The sequence below is a fragment of the Gobio gobio genome (genome assembly GCF_949357685.1).
Source record: "Gobio gobio genome assembly, chromosome: 6".
NCBI lineage: Eukaryota > Metazoa > Chordata > Actinopteri > Cypriniformes > Gobionidae > Gobio > Gobio gobio.
This window is the reverse complement of record NC_137102.1, coordinates 48,138,017-48,162,766: the sequence shown is the minus strand read 5'-3', so window position 1 is coordinate 48,162,766 and position 24,750 is coordinate 48,138,017. Positions and strand designations below refer to the sequence as shown.

The 24,750-nt window shown below is 39.9% G+C and overlaps 3 protein-coding genes across 9 annotated transcripts in view; 2 read left to right on the top strand and 1 right to left on the bottom strand.

Moving 5' to 3' along the window:
* vwa5b2 (von Willebrand factor A domain containing 5B2) overlaps positions 1–2,717 on the top strand; it is a 56,584-nt gene extending 53,867 nt beyond the window's left edge. For 2 of the 3 annotated variants that reach the window (XM_079819847.1, XM_079819846.1), the window contains one exon: positions 582–2,711. In XM_079819847.1, the coding sequence (XP_079675973.1) occupies positions 582–1,157 (576 nt within the window). In that variant the 3' untranslated portion in view covers positions 1,158–2,711. Of the gene's footprint in view, positions 1–581 lie in introns of all 3 variants that reach the window. The other variant, XM_079819845.1, reaches the window with a different exon arrangement.
* Positions 2,349–16,860, bottom strand: alg3 (ALG3 alpha-1,3- mannosyltransferase). Its single transcript, XM_079819848.1, has 9 exons — positions 16,635–16,860; positions 16,117–16,216; positions 14,219–14,366; positions 13,307–13,467; positions 9,978–10,098; positions 9,659–9,864; positions 9,296–9,371; positions 9,014–9,159; positions 2,349–3,854 (listed from the first exon to the last, which is right to left on the bottom strand). The coding sequence occupies exons 1-9, from the start codon at positions 16,816–16,818 to the stop codon at positions 3,686–3,688; spliced, it is 1,311 nt and encodes a 436-aa protein (XP_079675974.1). The 5' UTR covers positions 16,819–16,860; the 3' UTR covers positions 2,349–3,685.
* Positions 16,861–17,448: 588 nt separating this feature from the next.
* mul2 (mitochondrial E3 ubiquitin protein ligase 2) lies at positions 17,449–24,522 on the top strand. 5 transcript variants are annotated; one of them, XM_079818458.1, is made up of 6 exons: positions 17,685–17,734; positions 18,142–18,297; positions 18,419–18,566; positions 19,751–19,838; positions 19,940–20,060; positions 22,763–24,516. In XM_079818458.1, the coding sequence occupies exons 3-6, from the start codon at positions 18,450–18,452 to the stop codon at positions 23,472–23,474; spliced, it is 1,038 nt and encodes a 345-aa protein (XP_079674584.1). In that variant the 5' UTR covers positions 17,685–17,734; positions 18,142–18,297; positions 18,419–18,449; the 3' UTR covers positions 23,475–24,516. The 5 variants fall into 5 exon arrangements, with proteins under 5 accessions (XP_079674580.1, XP_079674584.1, XP_079674583.1 ...); XM_079818457.1 differs by having other exon boundaries at positions 18,416–18,566; XM_079818455.1 differs by having other exon boundaries at positions 18,142–18,314; positions 18,416–18,566.
* Positions 24,523–24,750: the final 228 nt, after the last annotated feature.

The following is a 24,750-nucleotide window of genomic DNA, read 5'->3' as shown; positions in this document are numbered from 1 at the left end:
GATTTTGATTCGGCTGTACCAGAGCTGTTCCAGAGTTTAGGTGCTAAATAGGAAAAGGATCGACCGCCTGCAGTTGATTATCAACTGGACCAAATTTTGGGATCGCAATAGACGTGATGGAGTATAATGCATTAAGAACTCGCTCAAGTACTGGGAGTAATTAGCAAGATTTTAAAATGTATACGATGTTTAATAGGAAGCCAGTGCAGTGTTGACAGAACCGGGCTAATATGGTCATACTTCCTGGTTCTAGTAAGAACTCGAGCTGCTGCGTTTTGGACCAGCTGGAGTTTGTTTATTAAGCGAGCAGGGCAACCACCCAGTAGAGCATTACAATAATCTAGCCTTGAGGTCATGAAAGCATGAACTAACTGTTCAGCATTTTGCATTTGCTGTAATTTAGATATATTTTTAGGATGGTAGAATGCAGTTTTACAGAGGCTAGAAACGTGGCTTTCAAATGAGAGTTTGGTATCAAAGTGCACACCCAGGTCCAAACTTGCCAGCACTGCATACAGATTTACAGAACTACTCACAACGTAAAGCCAGTGTCACCCACTTTACTTTTCGTGTCCCCACAGGTGCGCCTTCAGTTGGCGTCAGGTGCGTTTCTGCTGTCCGAATCGTACTCCGAGTGCATCCAGATCCCTCTGGACCGCCTGAAAAGAGCGTCCCCATACCTGAGCCACCGCAGCAGTCTGAGCCCTCCTTTCCATTGTACCTCACCGCCTGCCACCGCTTCAGCGAGACACATGCGAGAGTCATGGTCCAACCCTTTGGAGGAGGGTTCTCCGAAATTGATGGGTGGAGTCCCACAGGTTGATAGTGGGCGGGGCTCTGAGGCTGACACGTGTGAAGGTCCTCCGTTGGATCCTGCAGAGCCTCATGGAGAGAAACTGGAGCAGATGGATGTAGAAAACTCCAGTTGGGCCACAGCGGTAGCTCTAGCCTGGCTGGAGCACCGCTGCGCTGGGTTCTTTGTGGAGTGGGAACTGGTGGCCGCCAAGGCAGATTTCTGGCTGAAGTGTCAATCGCTGCCAGAGGGCGTCGACCTGATAGGGTTGAGGGCAGCGGCCAGGCAGCTTTTTCTGCTGTTGCGTCACTGGGACGAAAATATTAAACTGAACGTGCTCTGCTACAACCCCAATAACATGTGAAGAGCTGACCTCAAAGATGAAGTTCTTGGGTCTTTAATTGAATTTAACCCAGGAAATGAATCCTGTTGGCTGGACCCACAATTCAACTTTATAGCAGAATAGAATTAATCAAAGATGTCCTTCAGAAAGGAATGGAGATAACGCTGAATTGTGAGTTGGGTTTCAGTTTCTCACATGCCCAGACCACAATACTGTACACGCTTTGCCTTAATCTTTGGGCTTCGGTTTAATTATGCAGTAGAATGTAGTTCCGTTATCAACTGCAGGTCTGACAGCACTTTATGCTAGCAATAGCAAAATGACTAGTATTGGATGCTTCATAAAACTAGTCACCAAAATAAATAGGCTAAAATGACACATTCTTGCCTTAATTTACACTACCATTCAAAAGTTTGGAGCCAGTAAGAATTTTTTTAATGAATTTTACTTTTATTCAGTAAGGATGCATTACATTTATCAAAAGTGGTGGTAAAGACGTTTACAATGTTACAAAACGTTTCCATTTCAAATCAATGCTGTTCATTTGCTTTCAACTCATCAATCCTGAAAAAAAAATGCATCACAGTTTCCACACAAATATTAAGCAGCATAACTGTTTTCAATATTGATAAGATGAAATGTTTCTAAATCAGCATATTAGAATGATTTCTGTAAGATCATGTGACACTGAAGACTGGAGTAATGATGCTGAAAATCCAGCTTTCATCACAGGAATAAAACACATTTTAAAATATATTAAAAACAGAAAATGGTTATAATAATATTTCACTGTATTTTTGATCAAATAAATGCAGTATTGGCGGATTGACTTCTTTCAAAAACAAAAAAATCTTACTGACCCCAAATTTTGAACAGTGGTGCTTGAATTTAATTAATCTTTTTTTTTTTTGGTCAGGTTTTCAACTTAACTGGACAATATCAAACCACCTTTTTCTTGCAATGACTGATTCTCTCAGTATTACAGTTTTGAAGTTAGAAACATTGATAATTACATTTTTCTTAGGATATTTTTTTTTTTGACTGCTTGCTTTTAGTCTTGAGATATCTTGGATTTAGGCATTTAGTTTGTTCCTTTAAAGGCAGTTCAGGTAACACCACATAAACAATGTGCAAAGCATGGGGCTATATTTTTTAATGTGCAAAAAAATGGATGATAACTATGGTAGTAGATTAGAGACACATGAATGTTATGAAATAATGATTTTTTATTTTCTATCACTTACAAATCTATACAATAAAATGCTCTGTATGATTCCAAATTATGCTTCTTCAGGATTTAAGAACAGTAAGAGCTTTTTTCCTTCACTGTACCTTCAACCTGGTTTTGCCCAGACTTTTGTAACTGTGAGCCTGTCATTAACCTTGGAAATTGAATATCATGGACAACAGTTGCATTGTGATTAGTTACACTTTGGATTAAGTAAACGCATATCATGCAAAAAGGAAAACAACTGCAAACAGATGTTCATAAGAACACCCATTCACTCTTCATCACAGAATTTTTTTAATCACACCCTAAATGTGAAGCATTTCATCACTCCATCTAATTGTTCACTCTAGAAAAAAAAAAGAAAAAAAAAACACAAAAATGAAAAAGACCCAGACAGTAAACAAACACAGGCACTACTGGAGGTTTATGGTTGCCTTAAACTAAAAAGAAATGGAAAAGCAGATCTATGCTGTTCCTTTGTGCCCTATACGTGTAACTAGTGGATGTGAACCTGTTGAGCTTAGTCACAACTCTGCAATGTTGGAAAACAGTTAAAGGGATAGAACACCAAACATGAAACTTCTGTCATAATTTACTCACCCTCATGTGGTTCCAAACCTTTATGACTTTCTTTCTTCAGTAGAACACAAAATAGGATATTTTGAGGGGTTTTTTGTTCATTCAAATGTAAACCAATGGGCCCAAAGTTTTTTTTTCCCCACAGAAGAAAGAAATACATTGGTTTTGGAATGGCATGAGGGTGAGGAAATAACATTGAATTTTTGGCGTGAACTATCCCTTTAAATGGAAACAAATCCCTGAATAGCTTTGAATCAAAATGTAATTATGAATTAACTTATGTCACAGTTGAAATGCAGACATTTTGTTATATTTATGTATATAACATCTATAGGCCCTTGTCCTATAGATCCTCAAGATCCTCAAGGTCTCAAAGGTCAACCGTGTTGATATGCTGTATAATAATGAATATTTTTCTACAAATGTCCTTCAAATTAAGATCCACACAACATTCACATGTCCCGCTCCAACATCCCAGACTAAGCATTACATTAGTCCTTTAAGAATCCTGAGAAGCATTGTAAACTCTCTGTAGTCTGTACCCCCATATATTAACTTTACACTACCTCCATTACCAAAACCCCTTGATACCATTTGAGCATCATACCCAGGGCACAGGTCCCTGGCTACCCTTGTTTGTCACTCTGGTACAGGAGCATGTAGACAGGTGCTGGACCAGAAGCAGGAGCTGGAGGCCAGGGATCATTCCACACAGCGAGTGCCCCGGTCAGGCCCGGGTTCAGTTGCGCTTAGCCTTGTTCTCTGACCTCTGAGACGGAAGAGCTGGGGTTGGGTTGAGCCACAAACAGAGCAGGATGATGAGATGGCAGACATGCAGTGATAGAGAGCTGTAGTTGGTGGACGGATATGTGTTCCAGGACAGCTCTATCAGACCCAGAATCAATACCCTAAAAGAGTGAAACATACAGGGATGATGAACTAACAATATCAAATATGGTCAAAAAAATGCTAATTTCTACATATATTAATGCATCTTTAACATATTGGGTTGAATAAATGAACATTCATTGAGATAAACAAACACTGAATAATAGTATATTTACAAATACATATTAACCTAGATTAATTAATGCTGTAAAATTTGTTGTTCATTTTTAATTTGGGATACCAAATCAGGGCTCAACTTTTTCTACTTATATATATATATACACATACATGTACACTGATGACCCAAAACATTATGACCATTATCACTAATTTGCTCTTGGTCCTCCATATGCTGCCAAAAAAAAAGCACCGACCGGTCAAGACATGGACTCTACAAGACCCATGAAGGTGTCCTGTGGTATTAGGGAACTGAGTGTCTGCTTCCCATCTAATCTACCCAGACTTTAAGGGGGTCATGAACTGGCTTTTTTAATTTTTTTATACTGTTGTCTGAGGTCAACTTATGACGTTTGCGTGGTTTTTACATTTAAAAATATCATAATGAATAAATAATAGGCTATTTTCTGCCCTGGTTTTGAGGCTCTCTCAAGAAATGCTTGGTTTTAATGGGTGTGCCGCACTGATGACTTAAAGTAAACGCCCACGGCTAGGATTGGATAAGATTTGCATATTTAATGAGCTTCTGCTCCCCTGTCAGTGAAAGCATGTGGGGAAACCTCAACCGGCATGAATCGCCCACAGCCAGGGCTAGCAAAATGTCTTTATCAAACAAACACAATGATTTATCTCTCATCCACCCGCGATTGATTGGAATGTTACTTTTTTATTACTTGGCCCGCACGATCGATGAATATAAGCGCGAACCGTACAAACGCACGCGCGCCCTGCAAGTCAAGACAGTTTACTATTTAAGATAGCCCATCGGCAGGCCGGGCTTATGTTTTGGTAGCCCGTCTGAAAAACACATAGCCCCGGACATTGGGCTTTGCGAGCCCTGGTCCATACATGCCAGAGCCTGATCCCGAATCGCAATGAACCAACAACACCATAAATAAAGGATTCTTCAGCCTGTGACAGCGTGCTAAGTCATGTTCAGTTAGACACGAATAATCAATAGATATCAAACAATCTGTAACAATGCAATACTATCACAAATAAAAAACCTTTTTTACTCACATTAGTGTGTTGCTTCATTCATTCATGCATCTCATCCTGTCTGCAAATCCAGTCTCTTGTTTACAAACAAATCTGTCTTCCCCACGTGAGCTGGATATTCATTAAATATAAAGTTCATCCATGCATTCATAATATTGGAATCCGAACGAAGCTTATGCGGTATGTTCATTTCTTAAACATTCGATGTGGTTTAGCTCTATGTAGGCCTATGTCATGTCAGTAGGCCTGGCATTTTCTGAGATCGAGCGTTCGCTGGGCCTGGTGTCAATAAAAGCTTTTCTTTGACTAACAAGGAAGTTTTCAGCTCTGAAACTTACAGGATATTCTTATATAACCATGACCTTTTATATATCAAAAGCTCAAGGGAAAGTTGATTTCTCAATTCATGACCCCTTTAATATGTGGCCCCTTTAATATGTGGAGCACGGCGGCGACAAAGATGGCGCCGCCGTGCTCGGTCGCCGTTCAGGTCGCTCCGCTAAGACTTTGCTTTTATTTATTATTCTACTCTCTTTTACTCTCTATTTTTTCCAACGGATCATCTGCTTTGATCTGTTACGACAGCAAAACACTTCTGGAAATTGGTTACCGCTACACTGACCTGTTTCAGGACACTTTCTCCAATCTTCCATCTGAGATTCGCCGGGACGCCGAGTTGAACAATGGCCACTCGAGTCGACGGCGAAGATTCAAAAAACACCGCGGGAAACGCGCTGGGATCCGCAACAGACTGAGAAAAAGAGCATTCAGTCCTCCTCTCCCGAGCATTTTGCTCGCAAATGTCCAATCCTTGGAGAATAAGATGGACGATCTTAGAGCCAGGATAAGTTTTCAACGGGACATGAGAGACTGCAACATCTATTGTCTGTCCGAAACATGGCTCACGCCAGCGGTCCCGGATACAGCCGTGACGCCGTCCGAGAACTTCTCTGTTTTTCGGATGGACAGAACAGCCGAGGCCGGGAAATCTAAAGGCGGTGGAGTGTGTTTCATGATAAACAAGAAATGGTGCGATCCTAGGAACATCTCCATTCTTTCGCGATCCTGCTCGCCTCACTTGGAACATTTAACTATCATGTGCCGGCCTTTCTACCTACCGAGGGAGTTTTCCTCGGTCATCTCCACTGCCGTTTATATTCCACCACAAGCAGACACGGGGCTGGCTTTATCTGCCCTCCATGATGTGACCAGCGGCTTCATAAACAAACACCCCGACGCTGCTTTCATCGTCGCGGGTGATTTTAACAAAGCAAACCTAAAGAAAGTATTGCCAAACTTTCACCAGCATGTCTCCTGTCCCACACGAGGAGCAAACACACTGGATCATTGCTACTCTCCGTTTAAGAACGCCTACAAAGCTCGTTCACAGCCAGCTTTTGGCAAATCGGACCATGCCGCCATTTTCCTCACACCGGAATATAAACAAAGGCTCGTTCAAGAGCCCCCGGTGAGGAGGGAAGTCAAACGCTGGTCATCCCATTCAGAGATCACGCTACAGGCAGCTCTTGATGACGTCGACTGGGACATGTTCCGCGCGAGTTCTGAAGACGTCAGCGAGTTCACAGAAGTGGCGCTCTGCTTTATTAACACACTGACAGAGCAAGCCACACAAACAATAACTATAACGTCCTTCCCTAATCAGAAACCGTGGGTGGACAGTTCAATTCGCACTGCAGTAAACTCGCGCACCACCGCTTACAATGCCGGTCTCCTAACGGGGGATATGAGGGAGTACAAAGCTTCATGTTACGCCCTCCGGCGCGCCGTTAAAGCCGCAAAACTCCGCTATAAAGACCGAGTGGAATCTCATTTCCAACTCAACGACTCCCGGCGGATGTGGCAGGGACTGAGAACCATCTGTGCTTTTGGAACTAAATCCTCTGCAGAGGTGAGAGCTGATCCGTTACTGGTGAACGAGTTAAACTCTTTCTACGCTCGCTTTGATGGTAATCGCGGCAGCGCGACTCCGGCGAGTGACGCGTCAGAGAGAGTCCCTCAGAGCAGCAACGGTCACGTGATCTCTGTCTCGGAGGACGAGGTTCGGAGGGCACTCAAACGTGTGGATGTCAGGAAAGCTGCTGGGCCGGATGGTATTTCAGGTCGTGTTCTGCGGTCCTGTGCTGATCAGCTCGCAGGGCTCTTTACATCCATATTCAACGAGTCCCTTGCTACATCTGTTGTCCCCACCTCCTTCAAACGATCCTCCATCATCCCTGTACCTAAGATCAGTAAACCCTCTTGCCTAAATGACTATCGTCCAGTGGCTCTCACATCTTTAGCCATGAAGGTCTTTGAGAGACTCATTAAAAACAACATTTGCTCCTCCATTCCTGACACTTTGGACCCTCTTCAGTTTGCCTATCGTCCCAATAGATCGACTGAAGATGCCATTTCTCACGTCCTTCACTCCTGCCTCACTCACATCGACAGCAAAAGTGGGAACTATGTCAGGCTGCTATTTATTGACTATAGCTCAGCCTTTAACACCATAGTTCCCATTAAGCTAACACACAAACTCCTGGATCTAGGCCTGAATTCTTCTCTCTGCCTCTGGATTGAAGATTTCCTCACTGGCAGACCCCAGGCGGTGAGAGTAGGCCAGTTCACCTCCACCTCCATCACCCTGAGTGTTGGAGCTCCACAGGGCTGTGTGCTGAGTCCCCTGCTCTACTCTCTCTACACCCATGACTGTTTGTCCACACACAGCTCCACCTCTATCATCAAGTTTGCTGATGATACTGTTGTCCTGGGTCTCATCTCCAACAACAATGAGACGGCATACTTGGACGAAGTGGAGCAACTGACATCATGGTGCCAGGACAACTGTCTCTCTCTGAATGTTAACAAGACCAAAGAACTGATTGTGGACTTCAGGAAGAGACAGCATCGGTCATACTCCCCTCTCATGATCAGCGGGACACCGGTAGAGAGAGTGAGCAGCTTCAAATACCTGGGTGTGAACATCTCCGAGGATCTGACCTGGACTACACACATCCAGACACAGGTGAAAAAAGCCAGGCAAAGACTGTACCACCTGCGCCAGCTGAGGAAATTCAGGGTTTCACCAGCCATCCTGAAAACTTTCTATCGAGGGGCGATAGAAAGTGTCCTGACTCAGTGCATCACAGCGTGGTACGGGAACAGCACCAGTCACGACTGCAAAGCCCTGCAAAGAGTGGTGCGCTTATCCGAGCGCATCTCAGGCTCAGCTCTCCCGTCTCTGCAGGACATCTTCACCAAACGCTGCAGAGGTAGAGCTACTAAAATCATCAGAGACATTAATCACCCTGCAAACTCTCACTTCACCCTGCTGCCATCTGGTAAGCGCTTCCGTAGCCTGATGGCAAAGACTGAAAGACTCAGGAGGAGTTTCTTCCCCCAGGCCATCAGACTCCTGAACTCAGTCACGTGACTCACTTCACCCCCGCACACACATAAACATCCAGTCTTTTAACATTAACATCCACATACTGCAATTGCACTGCACTTTACGTCCCTATTGTTACTGCGTAACAACCTGTAATAAACCTTGCACATTATACTTCTTTATATATACATATTATATATTTTATGTTAACCACTTATTTTTAAGTCTACAGTTTATCTCACTTATCATATCCACATATTTTTTATATTTTTATTTTTATCTTATTTCCTATTTTTATCTTAACTTGATTTATTTATAATTCTACTTATGTTAATACTTTTTATTCTAATTTTATTCTATTTCTATTTAATTTCTTGTAACTGTTATTTGCACTGTCCATGGAGCGGACCTGTTTACATTTCACTGCCAGTTGTATATTGTGTATATAACTGTGTATGTGACAAATAAAACTCTTGAATCTTGAATCTTGTTAGGAGATGATCAATGATATTCGCTTGGGACTGGTCACAATGTTTTGGCTCATCAGTGTATATACAAACACAACAAGAACAAACAACTAAAAAGTTATATGAGGAGTCTATGTCTGTGCTGTACCTGAGAAGGTGGGCAAGCTTCTTGACTCCTCCACTCCACAGAAGGAAGGGGAGCGTATGGAAGTACCAGACATAAAATTGATAATGCAGAGATCTACTGAAGCACATGCCGATAAAGTTAGAGGTGAACAGAACCAGAACTGTCTGTATGATCTGGGTTAAGGATCTGTTTTCATCTTATCAACAATAATTATAAATGCAAGTTTCAGGAATAACTTGGATATTTAAACAATTTAAACAAATCAATCATATGTTTGATTTAATCACCCATAAAAAGGATATGATCAGCATTGAGCTTGTGTACTGTCTCTTTTCTCTCAGATGGATCTTTTAGAATAGACCAAACACTGTTCCCAGGCCTGTAATGAACACACATTTTTTAAACGATGCAGTCAGTTCACATAAACCAGAAGCTTCTAATAATGTTTTCGTTCAACAAATCATGGGGAAAAAATACTATGGAAGTCAATGGGGTACATCAACGGTTTGGTTACTGACATATTCTTCAAAATATCTTGTGTTCAGCAGAAGAAAGAAAATCATACAGGTTTGCAACAACTTCAGGTTGAGTAAATGATTACGGAATTTTGGGTGAAATATCCCTTTAAGGGCCAGCTAATGTAAATTGTGACCTTGATTTCTGTACCTCTTCCATCTCTTCAGTGCGAACAGAAGCAATGTGGTAATGTGAGCCAGAAGCAGCACTAGGTGGAAGTATCGATTCAAAAACACATCCTCGGGAAGAAAACGCCAGTTCACCGTCCACTTAAACAGAAACTGCCTGCCCAGGTCAAAGGCCCGGCTAACATACCCGACAGGGTTCACTAAGAGGAACGGCAGTCCCAATAACAGCTATTAAAAAGGGAGAAAAACAGAGTGGTACATGAAAAGTGTGTGTGAAACAGCAAAAAGACATTTGAATCACTTAATAAATATGTGAATGTGTTTAATTATGTGTGTCTAACCTGAATGACAGCACAGAGAGTGAGCCTGGGTAAAGTTTTCCATAGACCAAACTCACACAAGAGGAGGAAGAGGAGACCAGGAGCGAAGAGCAGAACGTTCATCTTCACAGACACAGCTAAACTGTCCATAGCACAGAGAAATATTTACTTTAAATTAGGGCTGCTCGATTATGGAAAAAATCATAATCACGATTATTTTGGTCAATATTGAAATCACGATTATGTAACACGATTATTTCACATGACTTTGGGAATGTGTTGTATTTATTAAAAATACACCTTTCAACAATTCAATTGAAATTGTAACATTTGTTGTACTTTTTGAACTATTAAAATAAATAATATAACATATATTCAAATCAAAGTATAAAAGTATTCACGTAAAAATGATAACCACAAATAAATAAGATCAACAATATGGTTCGGCTAGATATGCTTTTCAGGTACGTCTAACATTAGTTTTCAGGTACAGAAATGTATCAAATGTAAAATAACATTGCATATTTGAATGCATAAATTAAAGATGAATCCTATTAAACTTACAAAAGCTATTCAATCCGGATCGGATATGCGTCGTCTTTATCGACTGTATAAAGTTCACTTAAGGCATATACAGACTATGTCTGCTAGAATACTCATCAAGATGGACATGTTGACATACGTTTTGTGTGAGTTTGTCTGTTCAAGAGCAAGACTTGAAAGAGAACTCAATATTTGCGCGCTGAGAGACGTGTGCGCGCTCTCGGATGAGCGCACAGAGATTTCCTCACAGCGCGCGCGGCTTCTCATTCGCGTCTTCTGGCACTAAACCCGGGTGATGACAGTGAAAACGACTGGTCATATTCAAACATACGGCAGCCCTCGCATGCATTGAACAAAGTTTACAAAGAGAGAATTATTTGAAAAATATGAGGGGAAAAAAGGACGTTTACATGGCACCCCTGCTCTCGTCAGTTTTTGTTTCTTTATTAGATTGTCATAGGTCAATCTGTTTAATTTTCAAGTGGTTAAACAAATTCGTGGGGTTCCCTTGCGTTGCAGCCACTACCATGTAGCAAATCTTGCACGTAGCATGTTTCTGCTCGTCGTCTGATTCCTCGAAGCCAAACTGTTTCCAGACAACGGAGTTGGTTTTGCCTTTTTTGCTCACCAAACGCTGCTGTAACTGCCCTCCTTCTGCCATCTTTACTCGCGCCGAGTTTTTAAATTCCAGCGGATGATATGCACACGAGACTCACGATCTGAGAACGTTTGTGGCTTCGGGAGGGGCGGATGAGAGCGTGCGCGTTTCATTCAGAACGCAAGACAAAATAAGAATGTTCTTGCAAAACTGAACATGGCAAAATAATCGTTTTTTCTCGATTGTACTATTTTGGTGATCGTTGGGAGGCAAAATCGAAATCGAAATCGAAATTCGATTAATTGCACAGCCCTACTTTAAATGCGCACACAACTGAAACGACTAGTCATATATCAAACAACAATAATTATTCTTATGTTATGTAGTTTTGATCAGGCAATATACAGAAGTTAATTAAGTGCAATTATGCCATTTTAAAAGTTCCTCATTTTGTTTTGGACATCTCCTACAATCGTTTACATGCAAGGTATACACCCAAGGTAAAAAAAAAAATGTTCATTGTAGCATCACCTCTTTTCTCACAGTGATTGAAACAGTTTGATAAAGGATCGGTCTCTCTAAATCCCTCCTTTCCGAGAGCCTACTCTGCTCTGATTGGTCAGATGGTCCAGTCTGTTGTGATTACAGCACATGTGGGAAACAAAACTCCCAGTTTCATACCTGAATTTAGGCTCCGGAGACTTCCTCAGCACTAGTATACAGAGTGATATGAACAGTAACAATGGTGTCGGTTTTAGCGTATCAATCTGGGCCCCTGAGTCCTCATCAGAAAGAAAACAGAATCTTCTCAATGTAACCCCTCCTGTTCGAACTGCCCGCTCTAAGCGGGACTCAAACCCGGGTCCACCGGCATGAGTCGGACGCTCTAACAAGGAGGCTAAAGGCTGCAACCTCCAGCTAGAGGACCCATTCTACCCAATCTATTACTTCGGGTCCCGGGTCTGTTTAACATTTGGTGTGTAATACCTGAGTCGATCTGGACTCGGAGAACACCTGTCCGTGATCAGAGTCAGTCAGCAATGCTTGCGTGTTTTTTGTAACTTGCAATTTGTAAAATTAGGATAAGAAAAGTGTGAGCCGGGAAATAAGGTTTAAAAAAAGAAAAAGAAAAAACACTAGCGATCTCGCTCTCTTGCTCGCTCGCACTCTCTCTTGCTCACTCGGTCTCTCTCTTTCTCTCTCTCTCTCGCTCGCTCGCACTCGCTCGCACTCGCTCTCTCTCTCTCTCAGCCATTGCAAGCGCACGGTAATAATGGATACCTTCATGAGTGAAAGCTAAAAAACAACAAATAAAAAGAAGTTAAACCCACAGGCACCTCTTCTGTCTGGGCATCCTTCATGCATATTTTGGACAAACATGAGAAAGAGTAAGTGCTGTCAAGTGTATTACGTGTGACGCACTGTTGAAGTTTGATTTGAACTTATATTTAAATAAAATATTTCATATCAGCAAACAAAATCAAAACACAAATGTTTTCTATGACGCTCAAATAAAAAAAACTCATATTTCAGGTTGCTCCAGCTAACGCGCATGTGCAGTCTCAAGCGCGTGTCATGTTTCTATGGCAACCAGAGCTTCCGCAGTGACTGACTTTAATAATAATATGAATGAACCGTCTTGTTTAATCTTAAAGTTTTGGTGAATAGACTCGGCTCACAGAGATTATAGCAAATAAATAATGCTGACGTCAGCGGCCATGCCGAACGAGCAATCGTTATCATAGTTCAAAAAGGCAAACAGTCAAAGTTATTATGCAAGTTAACTAGAGTCGAAATGCAAATCTGCAAAGACGCATTTGTTGTCCATCACCGTGACAGTGGACTTTTAAAGCTGAAATTATGAGTGAATTAAGGAAGCTTGGAATAACAAGAGAGGAAATAACATGGATTTAACTTTTTGGCAAGGATGTAATGCATCACAATCAAGTAACGTTACAAGGAAGGGAGACGACGGCTATAGGTAAAACAAAATGTTATATTTTTCGCAACTTGTTTATGGATTTGTTAATATCAGTTTATTGTGGAATATGTGACAATCGGGTCTGTGTCTTCCTCTGAAGTAAGACTGGAATTACTGACTTGTTTCAGGCAGTTCAGAATCGGTTCTTTCTTTTGGGAGAGAAGATCCATCCTAAATCGCTCTCTCTCCCAGCACTCTATGTAGAATGAAAATGTTGTTTCTACTTGCCTGTAAAGGGCACATCCTAGAGTCCAGTGGCCGTCCAGGAAGAGATTGATGGCTCCAAATAACAGCATCATGGCCACCGGATCGTTAAAGAGACGCAGGATGAAGATGGAGTGAATCCGATACGAAGCACAGCAGATGAAGAAGAACACATATGGAGGAACCTAGAGATGGATAAATGGTCAAATGGAAACAATCTTGTGTAAATATCTAAAAACCATAATAAACTAGAAAGCAGCAATGTATTGACATATTAGTAAGGTTTTTATCATTTTAAGTAGTAATGAGTAGTTGCTTATGCTTGAATTCAGAGGTTTAAGTCTTGCAGAAGTTGTTTAGTTATGGCGTTGGATATACAGATCATAGAATGTACACTGTATTGCATAATTTATACACTACCATTCAAAAGTCTGCTCACATATGCTCACCCAGGCTGCATTTATTTGATCAAAAATACAGTGAAACATTATTACAGTTTCAAATAACTTTTCTATTTTAATATACTTTACAATGTAATTTATTCCTGTGATGGAAAGCTGAATTTTCAGCATCATTACTCCAGGCTTCAGTCACGTGATCCTTCAGAAATCATTCTAATATGATGATTTGCTGCTCAAACATTTCTTATTATTAACACTGTTGAAAACAGTTGTGTTGCTTAATATGTTTGTGGTAAATTTGATTATTTTTGTTTTATTATTTGATAACATTTCTGTCACTTTTGAGCAACTGAATGTATCATTGATGAATAAAACTATTATTTCTTTCAAACCAGTAATCTTACAGACCAAAACATCTGAACAGTACACTTCAAATTCTCTGTGAAAATATCCTGGCTATACTTGGGTAAAAAAAAAAAAAAACACCATTATGCATAATGGTAAATTACATTCATTTGTAATATGGGGTTCTTACCTTTTTGGTGCGATGGTAAATGCGGAACACGAGAAGGAGAGTGATGAGGTAGAACACAGCGAACATGTACTGACCCAAGCGAATATTCTGTCCATGATCAGTAAGATAATACAGCGCTGAGAAGATGTACACAAAACCAGCTGGATACCTGAAACACAAATATATACAATCCAACAAATGATCAGTGGCCAGGTTTCCATTTGATATGTCATTCTCAAAGGTGTACAAGAACAAGTAGATTACTGGACATCTAAAGGCTGGAATACACTGTGACTTTTGCCCTGATTTTAGGTTGGGTTGAGCTTGACCTCTGTGGATCCTTCTGGCTCCACCCATTAATTACATCTAGAGTGAGAGCTGGACTTCATGCTCCACCCACAGCTCTGCAGAGAGAAGAACCTCCATGTTTCTGCATGAGTTTGTTGTGTTCAGAACGACTTGAAAGTTTGGTCCTCAGTCATTTAGTGTATGATGCCCAGTTTTTCTAAATTCACTTTTTTCACAAAAAGTGTATAATACCAAGTGTTTTAAAATCTGTTCCGATTTTAAAAGTTATGTAGTGTATTTCAGCCTCATTAATGCCATTCTAAACAATTGTGAAATATGCAGAATTTGTGGAATACAGTGTTGGATATGAACTGATTATTACCTGTAATCTGGATTATGTACCGTAATCAGATTCAACAAATTAAAGGGATAGTTTACCCAAAAATGAAAATTAGCCCATGATTTACTCACCCTCAAGCCATCCTAAGTGTATATGACATTCTTCTTTCAGACAAATACAATCAGATTAATATTTAAAAAGTCCAAGTCCAAGCTTTATTAAGGCAGTGACTGTTGGGTCATTTTTTAAGTCCATAAAAGTGCATCTATCCATCATATAACTGCTCCACACGGCTCCGGGGGGTTAATAAAGGCCTTCTGAAGCGGATCGATGCGTTTGTGTAAGAAAAATATCCATATTTAAAACTTTATAGACTAAAAAAAGCTAACTTCTGGCAGAAAACCGTACACAATTTGACTAATATATATATATATATATATATATATAACTATTTTATTCGTCTGAAAAAAGAATGTCATATACACCTAGGATGACTTGAGGGTGAGTAAATCATGAGCTAATGTTAATTTTTGGGTGAACTAACCCTTTAAGTACTTTTTAACATTTTAAAATACTCATGATCAGATTACAGTTACTTTTCTATTGATTACTTGTTATTGGCAGTAAATAATTCATAATTCATTGATTCTAGTTTTTTTTTTACCACTCTTTAAAAAAAAGAGTGTCATTCAAACATATTAAAATGTACAAATTGACATTGTTTCATATTTACATGCAATGCAGGTATTCCCCAACTTTTTTGTAAGCTGAACCCCTTTGCCCTAATATATTTACTTGACATAAGCCCTTATATTTTAAGCTCATAAGTTAGGTCAATAATAATAATAAATAATATTAAGTTCACGGTTCTCTGATTCTCAGTTAATGGTCACATGACATGCAGGTAATTTTCTTTTAACCTTTTTTAGTAAATGTTTTATTTTTATTTCTATTTTATCTTAAAATTAATTATTTTAGTCTAACATTATGATTTGACTAATTACTTTTCATTAAACTCAAAAACCCCATTCCGGGAAACCCTGATTTAATGTAATATTTAATACACTTCATGTTGTTGATAGAGAATGTAATATATTTTCTTTCTCTTTTGTGTGTTTGTGTGTGTGTGTGTGTGTGTGTGTGTGTGTGTGTGTGTGTGTGTGTGTGTGTGTGTGTGTGTGTGTGTGTGTGTGTGTGTGTGTGTGTGTGTGTGTGTGTGTGTGTGTGTGTGTGTGTGTGTGTGTGTGTGTGTGTTTGTGTGTTGCAACTATATATTGATGTTGACACTCACACCAGCGGCCCCGTGTCGCCCTTCAGCTGTGTGTAGTCATATGTGCCGTTAATAACGCCCTCCACCTCGTCCATGTACGCCTTCCAGTCAATCTCTGTATCTACACACACAACATTTACACCATTAAACCGAGGATTCAGGATGGGGCAATGGCATTACTTTGCATAGTGCGTTTCAGTGTCATGTTGTCATTTTGGCTTCATGGTGCGCGTGACTGACAGTGACACGAGCAGTAAGTCTCTGCACGTGCTCCCTTCCGGCGTTGAGTAGCGACAGAGAAAGACATTTAATACAGTTTATAGTGTAACATAGATGTAACCGTTTAGTCAATAAGAAATCAATGAATTAACAATTGCATGAACAGCGTGCACAAGTACATTATCCTATTTTAATACATAAAGATCAAGCAGAATAGAATGATGCTGTTTACTTAGTCTGTAGTTCCATTAATGAATTACTGACTATTATAATTATTCAAGGTTCATGTCTGTGATTGATTTCTAGTGCACTTAACTTACATGCAACTCTTTGGATCACCATTATGTTAATCACAATCTCCAGGAACCAAAGGACGGTCGTGACCAAGAACGTGTACTCTGCTTTGAACAACACCATATGTTTGTCCTGCCATATGGAGGAAAGTGTTTTTTGAAATCTTGATGGTAGAGTAACATTAGATGTTTTTTTCTTTCCTGGTGCCATGTTGGCCGCCTTGGTGGTGAAGTCAGCGATTCATGTGTGGAAATCGGAAACACCGAATTGCAAATTAAAAGTCCCCAAGGCAAAAATGCTTTTGAAAAAAAGTGACCATTATGTTGTTACGTTTTTTTTATTATTATTATTATTGTCAACGTATTTATGTATACAAATATAAAACTTATATGTGAATTATGTTCGTTTAACAAATTACATTTTAATGTAATTTCTATTAAAGAAAAGCTGCAGAAGACAAACCGATAAACAACACACACGCATAAAGTATATGTTAAAACGTGTTTGCATAAAATTGTCTCTAGAATCAGTTAGGCAAATTTCACAGCTGCCTATGTTAGACGTACCTTTTTTTAACAATATCAATTTACAAACTTAAATAGGGAACAATAATATGCATATGAAAAAATACACAAATAACTTGTAATTAAATAATCTACACGTGTTTATCTGTGCATATAAACCTATGCTAAAGTAGGTTCATGTGTAAAACAAAAAAAAACTGCATATTTAGTTCAACAACAAAAAAAAAACATAATCTTCAAACACTTAAGGGAGGTTGTAAGGAGGAAAAATATATATTAAAAAATATAAACAATAAAGAAGCATGTACACAATCTTAGACGGAAAGAGACTCATACATGACTTCATACCAAGATGAATTACCTTTGGATAAGTATTTTATGGATGCTAAATGATTTTTACATACATTTTTAAAACAAGCTAAAGAGGGTTTGCTGTTATTCCACTTACTTTTATGTATATTAACCGATTTTGTTTGTTTGTTAATATTGTTCAATAAAGTTCTTGCAACAACAAAAAAAATGTTTGACGTACCACGTGACCCAACCAACATCATTTCCGGTAATGATGAATTCAGGAGGAATGGATCCTTTCAGTGTTAAAGGTGATTTCTTTTGCTCCTTATTCACGCGGTTAATTTCTGTTGTTGCAGACAGAATTGTAATATTTATATATTAGCATGTAACTTACGTTTGTAACAGTGGTCAAAGCATTAGGTTACAATCTTTAAAGGTCATTTATGGGTTTCATTTTGACAGCCGACTAATTATTCACCATGTTTTGGAGAACTGTTGTTATTGTTATGTATATATTATTGTGGAGGTGTTGGTAGTGTTTTTACTGTCGGTTTTCCTAAAGTCGTTGATTTAAAAAACACCCCATAATCCCATGGAGTTACATTGTCGGAATGTTTAACAGGTGCAACTGTCAATCTTAATGTAAACATACACATTGAAGTTGCTCTTCCTCTTTTATTATTATTTTTTTTATCCGTCCATCCATCCATGACAGCCAGAACACCTAACAACCATCAGAAAACCTAGCAATTCCTCAGAACTAGTAAGAGCATCCTAGCAACATCCTAGAAAATCGTCAGTCTGAAGTTCTTTCGGAGCTGTAGAACCTTTACTTCAAACCAGACTTTCTCAAGTCAACAAATGAATCAATGCAAGTGAAAAGAAATTGTAAGAAATAATTAAAATAAATGCTGAATCAAATCCCTGTACATTTTCTTGCTTCATCTTGGTCCTTACATCTGTTCACTATTACTTCACTCTGTGTTCAGTAGTCTAGAGGAGAGGAAGAAGGCTAGGTGGAAGATGGAGGATTTCTCCATCCGGACACTGGAGATTGTGTGTTTGGGTTCAAGTGTGGCTCTCTCTGGTCTGTTTTATTACATCTACAAGAAGAAACGCAAAACTGTGGACAAGCTTAACGTGAGTAGCAATGCAACAATGACAATTTAGACAGCTTTATAGTTCAAATAACAGAGATAGATAGATTTAGAAAAATTAGAAAAATCATAATTGTTGATTATTCCCTTGAAATTGCGATTATTAATTACGATTATCACAATTTACATTGAATGATGTTTTGAATAGCTTTATGCCATTGTTTGAAGTGATGCATGCCATATTTTTATATCAAAATAAACAAGCTGAAAACACTCTTGAAATACGTATTGCTTTTCTATAGCATTAAGCCTCAAATGTCAAATATACATTGGTTTGGTTTGTTCTTTAAATATATTTTTGTTAAATATGCATAGTATTATAATGTTATACTAAAACTAAAATTAAAACAATGGGGAAAAAACCTTTAAGATAACGCAGCACACATGCAGAATAATGTAATATTTTTTTGTAATTGCGCCTTTGAACGATTAGACAATTGTGGCATCCATAATTGTAATCACGATTACAAATTGGATTAATTGTGCAGCCCTAATAGATAGATGGATAGATCACAATACTGTTAGTGTTAATAAACCTTAAAGGGATAGTTCACCCAAAAATGAAAATTCTGTCATCGTTTACTCACCCTCAAGTTGTTCCAAACCTGTATGAGTTTCTTTGTTCTGCTGAACACAAAAGAGGATATTTTGAAGAGTGTTTGTAACCAAGCAGATAGAGCAACCATTGACTACCATAGTAGGGGGAAAATACTATGGTAGTCTTTGTTACAAACATTCTTCAAAATATATTCTTTTGTGTTCAGCAGAACAAAGAGTTAAAAGTTAATACAATGAAGAAATTGGTTTAATAAATAGAAACTCAAAATATCTGAACCACATAAAATATTTTTTGCGATAAATCGTGAAAAAGCACAATTTGGCATTATCACAAATAAAACACAATAGCACAATTTGCATACAAAATCTTTTAATAATATTTGAATAAAGGGTGATGTTGATTCTCAAAAATGTTCAATGTATTAACTCACATTTTTAATTTCAATGAACTCAAAATTTTAAGGCAGCTAGGTAACTTAAAAAAAAAAAAATTTACAGTGTGCTTTTGATTAAAAGTGTCTGCTACAGGAAGTGAACGAGTAGGAGAATTAGAGAAACACATTTTTGAATCTTAGAAACATCTTTTTTTTGTTTGTTTTTTGATGTTAGGAAGCTCCAGTTCTGTCGCTGGATGAGAAGTTAACAGATCTTTTAAATGCCTCACCGGGGAAATGTCTGCAGTATGTGGTCATCGAGGGTAACCTATATATTCCACCATATAGTGTCTCAACTGAACTGTAAAATATATAACTCTCTTTTACTTCCACTGATATGCTTTCTTTTTTTCATTCTCTGTAGGTACAGTTCAGCCTGTAGGGGAACCCTTAAGGAGTCAGTTTCAGGAAGGCAGTGTTGGTGTCATCCAGAAACTGGTTCTCAGAGAACACAAGCTCGTGTGGAACAGTTTAGCACGCACCTGGTAAAACCTGGTCCCTTGCTGTTATAAATATACATTCCTGGTCAAAAGTTTGGGGTCAGTAAGATTTTAGATTTATCTTTTGTAAAAACAAATTAATACTTTTATTCTGCAAGGATACATTAAATTGATCAAACGTTACAGTAAAGACATTTAAAGGACCCTATTTTAACGAGCTGAGCGCCTGGTCTAAAGCACATGGCGCAAGTGCACTTAGGGCGTGTACGAATCCACTTTTGCTAGTTTAACGATGGGAAAAATGGTCTGCGCGCCAGGCGCATGGTCTAAAAGGGTTGTCCCTAGTCTCTTAATGAGTAATGGGTGTGTTTTGGGTGTAAAATGCAATAAACCAATCCAAGCCTCATCTCCCATTGTCTTTAAAAGCCGGTTGTGCTTGCACCATGGCGGATTCACTATTTACATGGCGGACTATAGACACCCTCAACCTGACGAGTCAGTTTAAATACATGTGTGTATTGCCACAATTGGTTAAATAAGTAGGCAATTTCATTCATCATTACTGCAAATAGGTCATTCTGATACATGCATTGACTATCCATATCCTGCAGCCATATCACCCTGTAGACCAAGACTGGTTTCTCACTGAAGCTAAGCAGGGCTGAGCCTGGTCAGTACCTGGATGGGAGACCTCCTGGGAAAACTAGAGACCCGTTTCCACCGAAATTACCCGGAACAGTTTGTACCAGGAACTTTTTTACAGGAACTTTTTTCCCCCCAGACCTGCTACTGTCTGCGTTTCATCTGCGGTCTAAAGTACCTTGAAGATTAGGCAAATTAGTCCAGAGACGTGGGACTGCGCGCGACTGTTCCTCCAAGTCACTGACGGACAGTAATCATTTTTGCGCGACACTGTCTGCAACAATAACAAGTATGGAGGAGATGCAAGCAGCGCTGCTTTTGCTAGTTATGTATTGGTTTACTAAAGAGATAATAAACAAAATGTCGGAAAAGAGACGATCACTGATACTAAAGCGTATTCTAGAAGCTCGTAAAGCTAGATTTAAAGTAAGACAACATATGTTATTATCAGCTTTTACGGACATTGACCATGAGATGGCTGAGACGAACGTGCGCCATCAGACAGAAAGAGCAAGACTGATATTTACTGAACGCAGAACGAACCTCGCAAAAGACTTTTAAAAATGCCGGTTGAGATAAAATGCTGCGTGAGCTCAACCAATCAGCATGTTCAGCGCCCAAGTCCCACCCCGGAAAGTTCCTGAACTTTGAAAAAGTACTACCTCCCAAGCAGGGCCGTTTGGAGGGGGAAATATTTACCTGGAACTTCATTTAGACCCTGGTTCCTGCGGTCGAAACACACCGAGTACCACCCCAAAGTTCCTAGTTCCTGGGGAAAGTTCCTGCGGTGGAAACGCGGCTTAGGTTGCTACTGGTAGAGGTGTTAGTGAGGCCAGCAGGGGGTGCTCACCCTGTGGTCTGTGTGGGTCCTAACACCCCAGTGTAGTGATGGGGACACTATACTGTAACAAGCACTGTCCTTCGGATGAGACGTTAAACCAAGGTCCGGACTCTGTGGTCATAAAAAAATCCCAGGATGTCCTTTGATAAAGAGTAGGGGTGTAACCCCGGCATCCTGGCCATATTTGCCCATTGGCCCCTGTCTATCATGGCCTCCTAATCATCCCCATATTTATATATACCATTGGCTTCATCACTCTGTCTCCTCTCCACCAATAAGCTGGTGTGTGGTGGGTGTTCTGGCGCAATATGGCTGCCGTCGCATCATCCAGGTGGATGCTGCACATTGGTGGTGGATGAAGAGAATCCCCCCTTCTATGTAAAAGCGCTTTGAGTGCCTAGAAAAGTGCTATATAAATGTAACAAATTATTATTATTATGATTATTATGTAGATTATTATGTAGGCATTATTATATTTATGTACACAATAATAATGTTTTATATTGTAATCCTTTTATTTTGAATATTTAAAAATGTTTGTGTGCTGTTGCACGTCACGTGTGTATGTGTGTTGTGCACCCGCCTATAGGCACATTTTACTAACCCACCCTTTAAAATAACACAAAAAATACTGCACTATTGACTTTAGACCAGGTTTTTGTTGGTCAGTGGCGCAGTCGTTTTGAGTTGCCTCAGAATAGCAACGCGCCAACAATGCGCCTGAACACACCTTGTTTTCAGACCAGCACGCCCATGGGCGCACATGGGCGCAAATGCATTTGCTATTTAAACAACGTGGCGCAGGACGTGAAAATGATAACTGCGTCAGGCTGATACTAGCAAAAAACACTTGCATTGCGCCTGGTGCCGCATTGCACCAGGTGTATGATAGGGCCCAAAATGTTAACAAATGATTTCAAATAAATTCTGTTCTTTTGAGCTTTCTATTCATCAAAGAATCCTGAAAAAAGTCCAGCTTTTCGAGCACGGAATCAGCATATTAGAATGATTTCTAAAGGATCATGTGACACTGACGACTGGAGTAGTGATGCTGAAAATTCAGCTTTGCCATCGCAGGAATAAATTACATTTAAATTATTTTAAATAAAAATAATATTTCATAATATTACAGTTTTGCTGTATTTTGATCAAATAAATACTGTCTTTCAAAAGCATGAAAAAAATCTTACCGACCCCAAACTTATGCATGTACGTCAGTCTCATGTGGCAATTCTCAAACACAATTCTCCTTCACATCCTTCAGGACAGACAGCGAGCGTTTGCTTCACCAGCGTGTCAATGCTGTGCCCTTTAACTTGCTGGGTGTGAACAAGGCGTTTGTGCGTGTGCTCTGCCCCCTGGAGGCCACGGGTCCCAATATGGAAATCACCCACGAGAAGTTCCACCAGGCCAATTATGGCTTCACGGACCTGATCGGTCAGTACCTGAGCGGAGAGAAACCCAAAGGTCAACTTGAAACAGAGGAGATGCTGAAGGTGGGCGCATCCTTAACCGCAGTGGGCGAGCTCATCCTGGACACGGACCGCCTCCCTAAACTCCGTCCACCCACCGACGGCTCCGAGTACTTCCTCTGCACGGGGGACTTTGAGACCCTGCGGCTGGAGCAGGAAGGGCAGGCGGAGGTGTGGAGGGTGCTGGCGTGTATTTGCGCATTGGCGGGTGTAGCCGTGCTGATGTGGGTGGGACGCAGGTACTACCGGCAACTGAAGATGCGCTGGGAGCAAGAGAACATGAGGAGGGAGTTTGAACTGATGGGAGAAAGAGGGGAGGAGGAGAACGGCTTGGATAATCTGGAGAACGCGTGCGTGATATGCCTGAGTAATCCACGAAGCTGCGTGCTGCTGGACTGCGGTCACGTGTGCTGCTGTTTCCGCTGCTATCAGGCCTTGCCGCAACCCAACTGTCCCATCTGCAGACAGAACATCAACCGAGTCGTGCCTTTATACCAGGCCTGAGAGACTCTCATCGAACTAAATGCATTGAGCAAATGTCAAACTAAACATGGATTTATGTTATACAAATGGACAGTCTGCTGGATTTACATGCTAAAACAGCCTTAAAGTTGTTAAAAAAGTGTTATACTGTGAACAGGACACCTGCGATGGAAGCAGCCGCACGGATTCCTAATATGCACTTTAGCTTCACCGTTTTAGTTTTGACATATTCCCGATGGTCTAGTGGTTAAAATTGAAAGGCCAAGTTTCTCAGAACTCTAAGATGTCCTCATTACACAGTTTGAGATTACACAATATCAAGCAAATATGTGTGTGGATGGAATATTTCTTTGACTTCCTGTTTATTATGTTAGTGCATCCCATGTTTGGCAATGGTTAGTCTAAATCAAATACACATACTGTTGAATGGCTCTTATAAATAAACCTAAAATAAGTTATTTTAACATGATTAGTAGCTTATTAGTGCCTTAATTTATGAATGAGATTTTTTTTTCCTGATTTCCGGAGTCTACATTTTGGGTTACTTTGTGTTTGGCCAATAAAACACTGTTGTTTACTTGCTGTTCTTCTGCTCCAGCATCACTTGGAGTTTTCACATACAGATTCTAAGGCATGAATAACTCAGTTGTTGCTACACGGTGCTTGTGACATTTTTCTTCTGAGAGAGATGTGTGTGTGTCTGCCAGCAAGGGATCTTTTAAGAGTTCTTATGCAACAGCTTCTGTGATCCTGTTACACGTAACCCCTGTAAATCACACACCCTCCCCTTCTCCCTCTGTATTATTTCTTAAATGCAATTAAATTAGATGCAGAATGGAAAACAAGGAAAACTTTCTTTGTCAAGGTCAAGCTGAACTGATTATGCATTTGCCAGCAGCACATATCGTGTTTTATATTCAACCTCTAGTGGGCAATAGAGTGTCAGACTCTGGAAAAGTGATTTGCATGAATCAAAACTTCTGCTGCATTAAATGAAAAATGTTCAGCGTGTTCCCTTTGCCCTTTCTATCTGAAGATAGCTTTTCATTATAAAGATTTTGAAAACCTGATCAATTTCATTAATTAATCATGTAGAATTTACTGAAAAGAAGTACTTGCAGAGTGGTGCAGTTATGGTTCCCTATAACAGTGTTTCCCAACCTTTTTTCAGTCATGGCACCCTTTGAAAATGTTCTCATTTTGTGGCTCCCCCTCGCATGTGTTACGCTAGGGGCTAACGGTACAGATTGTTAACTAAGTTACTTTTTAAAGGAGTAATCAGTAATCAGATTACTTT

Excerpts from the sequence above, each read along its gene's own strand:
- alg3 (XM_079819848.1), bottom strand. The coding sequence starts at position 16,818 with ATGGCACCAGGAAAGAAAAAAACATCTAATGTTACTCTACCATCAAGA. Across the intron at positions 14,367-16,116 it reads GGCGACACGGGGCCGCTGGT|GTATCCAGCTGGTTTTGTGT; the intron begins GTGAGTGTCAAC and ends TTTGTGTTTCAG. Across the intron at positions 3,855-9,013 it reads AAGCTTGCCCACCTTCTCAG|GGTATTGATTCTGGGTCTGA; the intron begins GTACAGCACAGA and ends TCACTCTTTTAG.
- mul2 (XM_079818454.1), top strand. The coding sequence starts at position 18,450 with ATGGAGGATTTCTCCATCCGGACACTGGAGATTGTGTGTTTGGGTTCA. Across the intron at positions 18,567-19,750 it reads AAACTGTGGACAAGCTTAAC|GAAGCTCCAGTTCTGTCGCT; the intron begins GTGAGTAGCAAT and ends TTTTGATGTTAG. Across the intron at positions 19,839-19,939 it reads GCAGTATGTGGTCATCGAGG|GTACAGTTCAGCCTGTAGGG; the intron begins GTAACCTATATA and ends CATTCTCTGTAG.